We start from the raw sequence: 13164 nt of genomic DNA on the forward strand, positions 1-13164 counted from the left end.
AAAGAGTTAGCAGATATGCATACAGTCTACTAATACTTTAATGAGAATTAGCTGACATGTAGTTGCAAAGTATATAGTATATAAATTGACATTTCTATACTATAACCACTGTTTTACTACAAATACCATGGTTTAACTACAGTTAGTGTAAGATTATGGTCATTCTAAACCTACTCTTTTCCCCAAAACTGCATTTTTGGAAAACAATTTATTTTGTTACGCTATCCGCCAGGCCTTTTTATGTTTTCCATTTGAGAACGTCCAAAAAGGGTGTTTTAGTCATATTCACGTCCACCTGGGGACATTTTTCAGCAATTTTCTTCCCCGAGAATAGATAAACATGCACACTCACGCACACTTATCACTCAAGAGGAGCAGCAGATCAGAAGTGTTCCCTTGTCAGTTTAGCACCATTATGGAGGGTGTGGGTTTAGCTGCTGTCAGGTGAATGTCACCATCATTCATGCGCTGAGATTAGCCTTCCAGAAAACGTCGAGCAAAACTATTCAGCGGTGCACGGACGCTCACATTATGGGCTACTCGACTTTCGGTCTAGTCTCCTAGTATAGACTGCCACCTTGTGGTTGAAAAACAGAGTGACTCACCGCCACACCAGTCGTTGAAAATTGCAAAAGAAAAATAAGATACTTAAAGTATACCTAAAATGTGTCAGGAAAACATTATATGCTAAACTTCTGCCCACCTGACGATTATTCTTCCAAAAAAACAAACAAAAAAACTTAAACACAAGACTGAGTATCTCTTTATTGCAATTCCAGGAAAAAATATTAAACCCTGAACAAGACGGAATCCAATACACTAATATTCAACCCCATTTCAGAGATGCAGTTCAGTATAACCGACCAAGAACTTCAGAAAAGCAGTGAAAGAACAGCCTCCATGATATCCAACTGCCGCCATTACAAACGCGAAATCTTCACTGTTTTCAACAGGGAATGAAAGTGTAAAAAGAAAAATCACACTCATTGTTAGCTAATGCATTAATGTAAACAAATGAGACCTTATTGTAAAGTGTTACCGATTTTTTCCCCCTAATATATAATAATTTAGGCCCTCTGCAGATGTGTTTGAAATATGCAACCACAATATGCTTGGATTTTTGTCTTTTTAATAAACCTCCTATGTATTTAAATCCATCAAACTGTAACTGTCATTCAGGCAACACCACAAAGTACTCAAACCAAAACTGCCACTATACCAAATAGTGACAGTTTATTAAACAACACCATAAAAATGTTATCCACTTTGACAGTTTACTGGAAAATCTTCTTCAATAGACAAAGTCTCAAACATAGGGCAACAAACCTCCTGCTAAAAATGTGCTGTACACTCTCGATCTAAACATCAGCATATAACCACACATCACATTAGCTCTGGAACTGGTGTTGGAAGATGTTATCTGCTTTACATTAACAGACATTATTGATATTAAATAACTTACAATATCGAAATACATACGAAAATGTAGATTCCATCATACAATAGTCAAAAAACAGAACACGCCCCAAGAAAATTCCAGTTTCTAAGGATATAACAGAACATGCAATCCTCACCCTTTACAAAGGTTTCATATAAAAAATAATAATAATAATAATGATAAAAACAATTGCTCTGTAGTCCAATGATCAGAGATATGTCTCAGATAGTTTCAATTCATGCACTCTGAAAACAAATGCAGCAACTCAAAATTAGAAAGACAGGGCAGTGTTAACAAATACATTGAATACTGGTGTGAATATTTAATGCACAAAGAATAAAGTATATTGGCATGGGCAAATGTGCACATAAGTATTGTGGGGCAAGAAAATTGGTTATTTCGAAAAAATATAACAAGTATAAAAATATTATATACTGTATGTGTACAACTATTTGGTCATTTTCAGAAAATCTGTACAAGTAATTCATGAAATTTAAAAGATGGACTTGAATAATTCTGTTTAATTTAAAGGGTAAAAGATTAAATACATCCTTTAAATGAATATGCTTTTGAGAGACTGATCTGCATTCTTTTCTCTTTTTTTTTTTTTTTTTTCATATAAAATAACTAACTATAAATGCGAACGCTAAAAGGGAGATTTGTTTTTTTACCCTCACATCATTAAAAGTGAAACAAAAGGGGAAAAAACACAATGATAACACAAGACTTCAAAAAAAAAATCATACATTACAAATGAAAACAGTGGCATAGTCAAAACAATAGCAGTTATTTATTCTTGTGACCATGCAGAACATCAGAGACCAGGGTGTAGGTTGAACGTCCATCTTTGCTTGTTTGTGTGCAGTCTGATGGAGGAGTTCAGCAGACGCAGAGGGTTGCTTTGCGGTGCTGTAGTATTGGGACGCTGGGGGTCCGTTTGGGACTCTTGGCAGTGTTGCGTTTGGGTACGGAACGTTCCCCAGTCCTCCGGCGGGAGCTGCTCGGGGTGAGGGGGCTGCGTCTGGGCCTCTTCCCCACCGGACTTGACACATCTGGTGAGGACAGGGGCATCTGTGGGGTCCAGTTGTCCTCACTGGGGCACAGAGTCAAGGCAGCTTTGTCCGTGAGCTCAATATAAGGGAGGTTTTCCTCTAACGGGGCTTCTGCGCTGAGACTCACTCCTGATAGCCCATTCCTCCTCTCCAGCGCTGGCAAAGACTCGCTGCTGGCTGAGGACAGGTCTGGATCCGGGGTCTGTAGAGGGTCGAAGATATGGTTATTTTGTGTTTTACCTATTTCTGATTCTAGAATTAGCATTTTATTATATACAAATTACACATGTTGGGAAGGCTACTTTTAAATTGTAGCTTGCCTGGCTAGTAGTAAAAGTAGGTAAAGTCCTTTTGAGAAAGTTGACTGCTCCACTACAAGTTAACACACACTTAAACAAACATTAAACTACAATGAATCTGTTTATGAAGACTAATAAAATACATATTTTATAATATAAATAAAGAAAAGAAAAGAAAAGAAAAGCATTTAACTGGCATAAAACAATTAAGACCTAAATTAGAGAAATTAAAATAAGTGTAACAATGTGAAAATATTATATTATAATATTGTGAACTATCATTACAGTTTTCTATTTTAATGTAATTTAAAAGGTAATTTATTTCTGTGATACAAAGCTGAATTTTCAGCATTACTCCAGTCTTCAGTGTCACATGATCCTGCAGAAATCATTCTAATATGCTGATTTGGTGCTCAAAAAACATTTTTTTATTTTTACAAATGTTGAAAACAGTTTTTGTGGAATGCGTGATACATTTTTTTCCAGAATTCTTTGATGAATGGAAAGTTCAAAAGAACAGCATTAATCTGCAATATAATGTTTTTGTAACAATGTACAAATCTTTACTGTCACTTTTGAACAATTTAATGCATCCTTGTTGGCGCCGATAGCCTTGTGGGCAGCGCGCGGACATAGCGTCATTGCGATTCGGGCGACCCTAGTTCAAGTCCCGGCTCGCAGACCTTTCCTGATCCCATCCCCCTCTCTCTCTCTCTCTCCCACTTTGCTTACCGTCCTATCATAATAAAAATTAAAATTAATACATCCTTGTTAAATAAAAGTATTAGCTTCTTTCAAAAAAAAAAAAAAAAAAACCTACTAACCCCAAACTTTAAAACGGTTGTTTTAAAAATAATTCTCTCAAATTAAGCGAGTAGCTTCTGTTAAATTGTAAACAATCAGTGAAAGCATTTTCAAAAACTGGGTACAATGAGATGACATTATTCCACTCATTTTAAGGAAATTTATAAATGTAAAAGCATTAACAAACTACAGCAGACTATGAATAACCCCAAAAGCTCGATTATTTCCGCAGCAGTATTACAAACGTGTTAATATCACTTTAGTATTAGTAGTAATACGCTTCCCGTTGCTGTTAGAGATGCTCATACACTGGCCTGTTTCAAGAAGCTGTGAAAAAATCATCTTTTTTTATTATATGTCTGTATTATACAATGCCTTAAAAAAATGTTCATTAACTGGAACATTGAGATCACTCATTTCAAAGTGATTTCAGTCATTGTGAAAGACAAATATTATATTTACCTGCTTTAAAAGCATTCCTATAAACTTTGCTAATATGATTAGAAGTGAAAATGGATAAGGATTATTTGTAGTGCAACCTTATAATTTTAAGTGATTTTTGAGTGGGACTTACCCAAACCCTCCCATAATCTAAGACGCAGTAGGCTTATTAGGAAAAAGGAGGATATCAGACTTTTTTAATTGGATATTTAACTATGCATGCTCATTTGCCTTATTTTTTCCATTTAGATTAAATCTGCAATCTTCTAATGCTTAAAGTTAAAGCTAATATTTAAAAACAATATTAGTTTAACACTGTTTAATGTAATATTAAGCAAGTCTCAAAATTAATATTCATTTTCCATACTTTCCATATTTTGATGCATAAAATAATGTAGCATTTGACACTATTTTTTGGTTTTGTGTTCAATTTATTGTTAAAATAGTATAGAATTTTAGAATAGAATTACCAATAATTCTCAGTTTATCAGTATTGGTCAGAATTTTAATATCTGTGAATAATATTAAAAAAAATAATAAAGTAAAAAAAAGTGAAGTTTAAAAAAAAAATAAAAAAAAAAGCCCAGAGGAAGTACCAGAAATGTGAAAGATACAAACTACAAACAAATGGCAACAACTCTAAAAGACAAAATACAAATAAAGTGAGTCTAAAGTCTGGTCTTCATCACTACTTTACAACAGGGGAAACGCATCATGGCTGCTCTTTTGCATTCTCTTGCCCTGTTCTGTATTTTTCATTTCCCCTCTATCAAAATCATAACAGCACCAGAAGAGCAAACAGGAAAAATGATCAAAGCGGCCTCCCTAAACCTCAAATCCACTCCACTTAAAAGGATTAAAAACACAAACATCTGTCCACTCTCCAACTCTCTGAGCCAAAGCAAAACAGCCAAGAGCAGCTGGAAGAGCCGTGCTTCAAACACACTGAGGCCAAACAAACACAGAGACATGGCTTCCATCGGAACTGCTCTGACAATGGAGGCCTCCATCGGGAAAGGGGAAGACGGAGAGAGAGAGAGAGGGAGAGAGTGACAGAGAAAAGCAGGCAAGACTGATGAGCAGCATGTCAGAGTCTCTTTTGGTGGGCATGGAGCCAAAGTGTGGCTACCATGAGCAGGAACTCTGTAAAAAGTCTTATCTGAAAACTTCTGATTAGTTGTGAGGCTGGACAGTGTACAGAAACCTCTTGAAGTTCAAGCGTATCATGAACTCCTGTTTTTGTCTGCTTGAAGTTGCAGAGAAGTGTTGTCAAAAGCACTGGTTCTGTATGTTTCTGAGTAAATACTTTTTAACCACAAATGCTTGTCCTGAACCAGTGGTCCATGGACATTGACATGTGACCAGGAATCGGGTTTTCTGACATTTATATGTAGCTGATTTCAATGCCGGGGAAATACATAAAGCAAAGCCTGTGAATGCTTTACCTGTTAGACAACACTATAAATACAATGTAGATAGATCTAAATCCGGATGACCAACCCTAAGTAAACACACCTGAACCTGCTAATCAAGGTCTTGCAAGGCATACTAGAAACTTCCAGGCAGGTGTGTTGAGGCAAGTTGGAGCTAAACTCTGCAGGACTGGCCCTCCGGGAGCAGATAACGACACTATATATTGTCATATCGCCCAGCCCTAAAAATTGTTAAAGCACTATAGACATAACATTATTACCTTCTGTAAAGGTACTTGGAAACGATGTGTATCGTGAAGAACTAAACAAATTTGGCTTAATGCCTTGTCACACTTCATGCTATCATGGATATTCTAGTTGTTTCAATATATTTTGCAAAAACCTGTAAAGTTATCCATCCATCTTCTGTAGCTTTCAACAGTCTCTAAAAGTTCTTGTTGAATCTATTTGTACAGTCCATCGCGAAGCTCTTTCCCATTTTTGATGTGTTTTGTGTGTATTCACGGCATTCACGCTGAACACTAACACTGCCACTCAGTCTTTTTGCCACACAGTGTGTGTAACCTCAGTAACTCCGCCTACTGTGACGTCATGTGCATACCCTCTATTGCAGGGTATAATTTTTGCGCTATTGGTGGCACCAAGCAGAATAGCAAAAATTAATTTTAGAATTTTGTTTCCTGAAAAAACCTTCAGACTGCCATTACTTCTCAAAGTGTAGTTTTAAGCATCTGCTCCTGATTTTACCTTGATGAGTGGTGTGTTGGAGCGTGACCCTATTGCTGGGTCACAGTGCGGGCCCTCTGCTAGGCTGAGTATGACTTCATCTCTGTGCATAGGTAGGTGGGGTTTGCCAGGCTCAGGAAGGGCGATAACTATGACGCTGGTATTGTCTGCACGTAGCATCCTTTGACGCCATCGCATCAACGCATGGCACCCCAACCGACGTGCAACCGACATCCCGAAGGGTGCCTGTAGGGCGTAAAACACACACTCTTAAGGCCCGTTCACAGCAAGAATGATAACTATAAAGATAACTATGACAATAACTACATTAGCTTCCACACCAATGAACGATAACGCTCTGTTTATTCTAAGCGCAAGCTGCAGGTTTGTCATCTGCTGCTTTAAAAGCACAAGCTCTTTAAAGCTGGATGGATTCTGATTCTGACTGTCATTATATTTTTCTGCTATTCTTTAACATTTAGAACGATTTTTAGAACTATATCTGAGAGCTACTGTTAAGGTGATGATACACGGGGCAACTTTTTGAGTAATGTTGCTGGGCAATCTTCTTAAAAGATGATGCTTGGGCACTTTCCCATTGAGAATGGGAAACAAATTCAATCTAAAGTATCCAGAAAGAAATTTGTTGCCCGTTCTCAAAGGGAAAGTGCCCAAGCATCATCGCTCAAGAAGATTGCCCAGCAACATTACTCAAAAAGTTGCCCCTTTAGAACTATAACTATAACTGGCCTTTAGAAATGAACACAAATAGCAGTGACAAGTTTGAATATCATGTGGTTAGAAACTAATTTTTTCATACCACAGCTTCATCATGGCTCTGGCACACAGTCACCGCCTCCTGTGGTGGCACCATGTTCCAAAGGCCGTCACTGCCAACGATGATGTAACGATGTCGTCTTGGGTCAAGGGTCACCACACTGGTGTCAGGCTCAGGAGACACCACAAACTCTCCACTGTAGAAGTCATAACTCCATAGATCACCTACACATACACGTTTACAACATTATTTGCATACAGTAGCATTTGCCAATGAAAAAAAAATCCTGGAAATTCTAGAAAAGCTTCAGGAAAAAGTTCTAAATTCTGTAACTAAGGGCCATCAGCTAAAAAAAAAAAAAATGCAGAAAAAGTCTGCTTATCCTATCTCAGCTTTAAGGTAAAAGTGATAGTTCACTCAAAAACATAACTTCTGTCTTCGTTTACTCACCCTGTATGTGTGCCAAACCTGTATGACTTACTTTCGTCTGTGGGCCACAAAAGAACATATTTTGAAGAATGTTTTTTCCGTACTGTATTATACAGTTCATAATCATTTCCATTGTTCAAAATAACTTTTTTGTGTTCCACAGAAGGAAGATCATCGTACAGGTTTGGCACAACACTTAATTTTCATTTTTGGGTAAACTAACTTTCATTCTTAAAACACCCTTTCAGCAATCTGCAGCAACAAAGCAACCAGAAATCATTAATTTTCAATGATAGTTGGTGATGTGAGGTGAGATGATGGGGTGGAAAATAAAGAGTTAGTTCACCCAAAAATGAAAATTGTCATAATTTACTCACCCTCATGAAATAAGACTTTTGTTCACATTCAAAACCCAAATGAAGATATTTTAAATGAAACCAGAGATTTTTGTTGTTCTCCACTGAAAGACTACTCACCCAAAACTTGTTGGTTCAAAAAGTTCAAAAACATCATAAAAGTAATCCTGCTTGTTGTCTCAGCTCACGCAAACATGCTCAAGCTTTCACAAGAACCAATGAGGTTTGTTTTAGGAAGTCAAGCAAGTAGAGTTCAGCTTCTGTTTAGCACATTGGATGTGCTCAATGTTTATGCACTGCTCAAAGTTTATACATGGTAAAAAAAACTTTTCAAAGTTGTAAACAAAGCAGATTACTGTTTTACAAGAAAATTTCAGTCTTTCAACTTCAAAATTTCACAGTTAATTCAATGTTACTTGCTGTTTCTCTGTAATTGTTGAAATGTACTAGCAATTTCTGAGTGATTTTATTTTTTTTTTCAGTGTATGTGAATAATAGCCTAAATTAAATCTGTTCATCATATAACGTGACTGTGTCTCTTCAGAAGACTTGGATTTAAACCACTTGAATCGTAAGAAGAACTGATTTTCAATGGAGGGACGGAAATCTCTCTGGTTTCATTAAAAATATCTTCATTAGTATTTCGAAGATTAACTAAAGTCTTACGTGGTTGAACGACATGAAGGTGATTCCAGAACTGATGACTGAATTTTCATTTTTGGGTGAACTATCCCTGATGATGAATAGTGAACAGGCAATGAATTTGATTTTAATGGATTTTACAGGCAACGCGGTTTGCATAATCCTTCTAAACAACACCATTTAAACTAATGGCTTTTGACTTTTAAATGAGAACTGAAGTCAGTACAAACCACATATTACTCAATATTTAATATATTGGAGTGACAGTTTACCCAGAGCTCTGGCAACAGCGAGGAAGGGGATCTGATCGATCGGGGTGCTCCTTCTGACCGGGCCGTTGTGAGTTAGCCTAGGCCTCTTCCACACCACACGGTTCACACCAGACTTCTTCACCACACTACACTCACACACAAAAAGAGAAAAAGACTGCATGTTATCCAAAAGATTGATTCTTATGATGACTTGAAAGTATCAACAAACATCAAGCTCTCACCTGCCTCCCAGTCCCTCAATTCTCTGCTTCTCTTTCGGGAGCTCAGGCTTGTGGTCTTGTGTGACCTCCACAGCTTTGATCACTTTATCAGCGGGATCTTCCCTTACACCCAGCACAACAGACGAGTCCCCGACATGAGCCACAAACATGCGGTCCCCTCTGATGACCACCACACTGGCTGTAGTGCCTGAGGTACTGGGAAGGCCAGTTAATGTTTTTGGCCATTCAGCTGAAGAACAGACAGAGGGTTAAACACTACTGCAGCAAGACATTGCAAACTTTTCACCACAGTTGAGTAAAATCAAGTTTTGCAAGTCATAATAATGAGAAACTTTCACTTAATAAAGACTTAACATCTCATAATAATGATAAGCTTTTATCTGTATTATAGATTACACTTTAATGAAAACAACCGTTTTGCAAAATGTGCATGTTTGCTGTATTCTTGCATTTACACACTTTTGACCAACAGATGTCGCTATTTTTTATTCAGTACAAAGTCATTATTATGAGAAGTAAAAAAAAAAAAAAGGGTTAGTTCAGTTCACCCAAAAATGAAATTTCTGTCATTAATTAATTACCCTGATGTGGTTCCACACCTGTAAGAACTTCGTTCATCTTTCAAACACAAATTAAGATATTTTTTAAGAAATCTGAGAGTTTTTCTTATCTCCCATAGAAAGCAAAGTAATTTCCATCATTCAAGGTCCAGAAAAGTTAATTGTTAAAATAGTCAATATGACTGCAGTGGTTCAACCTTAATGTTATGAAGTGACTTTTTGTGCACAAAAACAAAAAAAAATAATGACTTTAATCAACAATATCTTGCTTTCTATGAGGGATAAAAAACCTCTCGGATTTCATCAAAAATATCTTAATTTTGGTTCAGAAGATGAACGAAGGTCTTATAGGGTGTGGAATGACATCAGGCTGTAATTAATGACAGAAATTTCATTTTTGAGTGAAGTAACCCTTTAAGTCTTTATTATTGCTTGAGGAAGGATTGTTGACTCAAACGTTGTGTTTACGTTAAAGCTGTTAAGTGATACAGCAAGTTCGAGGGGTGTGCGAATCTGCTACAGATTCGGGTGTGCAAGGTACTATATATTTCTAAATTTTTTAAGTCATTATTATGAGAAAGTTTCTCATTATAATGAGATATAGGGCTGCATAAATTATTGAAAAATCACAATGTACATATGATTTTAATACTTCAAAAGATTATGAAAAGTCTATGTTTTAAGTTGAAGCCTATTTTTTTACAGTCTATCGTCGAAGCAGACTGCAGAGAATAGACTGGACACATGAATGTTACATTTGTGTGACATGCTTAATGTTACTGAGCGCAATAAGTGAAGTACTTGCTTTCTTCTCTTAAAAAATAGAATGTGAGACATGTTGGTTATATCATTTTCATATATTTAAATATCATTTAAATTTATTTTACACACTTAAATTTATTTTGCAGTCTTATGAGATACTAAGATACTAAAAGTTTCTCATTATTATGAGAAATACTAAGTCATTATTACAAGAAAGCTTCTCACATTGAGATAAGTCATTATTTATGAGAAAGATTCTTATTATCAGATACTAAGTGATTATGAGAAGGATTCTCATTATTATTATTATGAGATACAAGTCATAACAACAATCTCTCTCATTATGAGAAACCCATTTTTACAAACTTCCTCATCATCAGATCAGATGTTAAAGGTGCACTATGTAAGATTTTCCGTCCGCTAGAGGCCTATTCAAATCAAAGGCGTAGCTTGATGATGCCAAGTTTGAGCGCGGAATCTTGGGACATGTGGTCTCCACCTCATCGGAGGGTGCAAAAGAATAGGGATTGGACCCGGGAAGAAATCATGTTCATGGATGTGATTATTAACGTTACTGTAGTTGAAGCAGAGCAGGACTGAGTGTTTTGAGAGCTGAACGAGGCCGCTGGAGCGATTGCCAACACACACCTCACGAGCAACAGAACTTTTATTATGCCACAGTCGCCGGCGCCGCTTACACTTTTCCGGTCATGAGTATGAGGTAACGCAACTCTGTTTATCATATTAGATACATTTGAGAGTGTTGAAAATGTTATAACGTTACTCTGTGCGTTCGCTCTGCAGCTGCTGTTAGACATTGTTACACACTGCAGTAAGATGGATCGATTTTAAAATATCATATTAAATATTGGATGGCTTGTGTTGACAAATGGCATGCAATTAATTTAAAAACGTACTGTATGATGGAGAAAATGCTGTATTACTTACTAAAAATAAAGCAGCATCTGATTATGGTATGTTAGCTACTTCACAAAATAGTGTTTTTCTCTGAGGCATGGTAAAGAATGGTACTAGCAAAAAAGATTTAATAAATTAAAAAAAATCTAGAAAATTATATTTAAACAATAAGACCAAACATGTTGAGCTATATAACATAATTCGTTTTCTGTCTATATATCAAAACAGTTCCCTTGTCTATTAAAACATGTATTGAAGAGTCTTCGGTGTATCAATGTTTTCTACAAAATAAAACAGGAAACTGAGGGTAAGACTCAATTGACAGGCGACTCCTCACACGTCCTGGAGCCTTGGTTAAAATTGCAATTTTCTCACTATTTACAAATAGCTGCAAACATTTGGGATATTGTAAGTACTGAAGTAAACAAATTATATAACACTGGCCTAGTGGTTTTTGGATATTTTACTGCAAAATTCTTACATATTGCACCTTTAAGTCATTATTAGAATATTTATGGGAACACAATCATTATTTTAAAATACTAAGTTCACAGTTATGGGACAGTTTCTCAATGTAATGATAGTAAGTCACTATGAAGAGTAATTTTCTCAATATAATGAGATACTAAGTCATAATTATTAGAAAGTTTCTAATTATTATGACTTACAGAATCATATTTTTTATTCAGCTGTGGCAGAAACGGGCTTCCGTAGTATAATGTATTTTAAATCATCCTTCTAAAAGCGTGTAAAGGTCTGCAACAGTTTTTAGATGCACCTGCTATCTGTCAAACTAATAAGTAATAGACTACCCTGTTCCGCGCATGCGCACTGCGACCCATCCATTTAATTTTTTTTTTTTTTTTTTTGTCTTTTCTGCAGTAAGTATACAGCGTGGCGCCCAATTTCAAAAAGTGTATTATTGCGAGTACGACTGCTAATTTACACAATCGCACCCCCAGTATTTATCTTCATCTGTCTTAACATAAGAATCATTTTAACACGCATGTGATTTCAGGCGCTAAAAATTGCCTGGAGGTCTTAAATTACACTGTTGATCATCATAACCTTATGATCGGAGCTACTAACAACGTAGTTAGAAATTTTAAAAAGGCTAATGTCATGGAAAATAGTCTTGAATGTTACTTACGAAGCTTTTTCCACATTGCATGATGACAAGCGATGAAGCCCTTGCGTATTGCGGCACAAACTTTCCGGTAATCCTTAGACCAAAACCCCCGCTGCTTCTTTAGAAAATCCCAGAGGTGATCTCGAGCGAACAGCGCGGCTTCTCGCCCTCCGTGGCCGTCAAACACAGCGAAGAATGCGACCGATCTCCTGCTGTCCGCTGCCGCCGGTTGAGTCAGGAGCTCCTCTGTACCGTCGGTCTCATCGGTCGACAGTGTGTTTCTCCACGTTACCATGACGGGTAAAGGCTTGTTTGTACAGTCCGGCGGGTCGCTTTCAGTGACAGGCTCTTGGTCCGACTTTGGATCAGTGTGTCCGGCCGCTCGCAGCTCATCGTCGCTGGGTTCGAGCTCCACTATCACCTCAGTTAAATCCTCCATATATTTCCTTCCTCCTTGTTCGGAGAAGACGCTAACTCGCAGCGATAGGTCTGGATTCATGGCTAATCGGACAGTCCTTGCTGATAGATCAACCTAAAGACTGCACAAACGTGATTAAAAGATTATGGTTAACCTAAAAAACATTTATTAATCTGAGCTCGTCTTTTGTTTATTTTCTAAGCTGCCAGTCCTTACTTCCTTCGAAGACACATAGTAATGCAGACAGAATTGTCATTAGCGCCATCTGTTGGACTGGAGGATTGTGTACGATTCAGTGGAGGAATATGGCAAGCCGTTTTAACATTAATTCCTTAAAACGTACTGTTATCTATTTTTATGTTACTAGTACTTATTTATAAATATAATATACTTATTAATATATTGCAAGTTTTAATAGACAAGGGAACAACTGTTTTGATATATTTGAAGAGTTTGGTTCCAAAACGCGATAAACGCCATTTTCAA

General features: G+C 36.8%; 1 protein-coding gene across 1 annotated transcript; it reads right to left on the bottom strand.

Annotated features, from left to right (window-relative positions):
• Positions 1-2021: 2021 nt before the first annotated feature.
• Positions 2022-12899, bottom strand: ppm1db (protein phosphatase, Mg2+/Mn2+ dependent, 1Db). Its single transcript, XM_067406860.1, has 6 exons — positions 12282-12899; positions 8892-9120; positions 8671-8795; positions 7014-7195; positions 6215-6439; positions 2022-2692 (listed from the first exon to the last, which is right to left on the bottom strand). Exons 1-6 carry the CDS (start codon positions 12757-12759, stop codon positions 2318-2320), a joined length of 1614 nt encoding a protein of 537 aa, XP_067262961.1. The 5' UTR covers positions 12760-12899; the 3' UTR covers positions 2022-2317.
• Positions 12900-13164: the final 265 nt, after the last annotated feature.

Source organism: Chanodichthys erythropterus, chromosome 13 (genome assembly GCF_024489055.1).
Source record: "Chanodichthys erythropterus isolate Z2021 chromosome 13, ASM2448905v1, whole genome shotgun sequence".
NCBI classification, from domain to species: Eukaryota; Metazoa; Chordata; class Actinopteri; order Cypriniformes; family Xenocyprididae; genus Chanodichthys; species Chanodichthys erythropterus.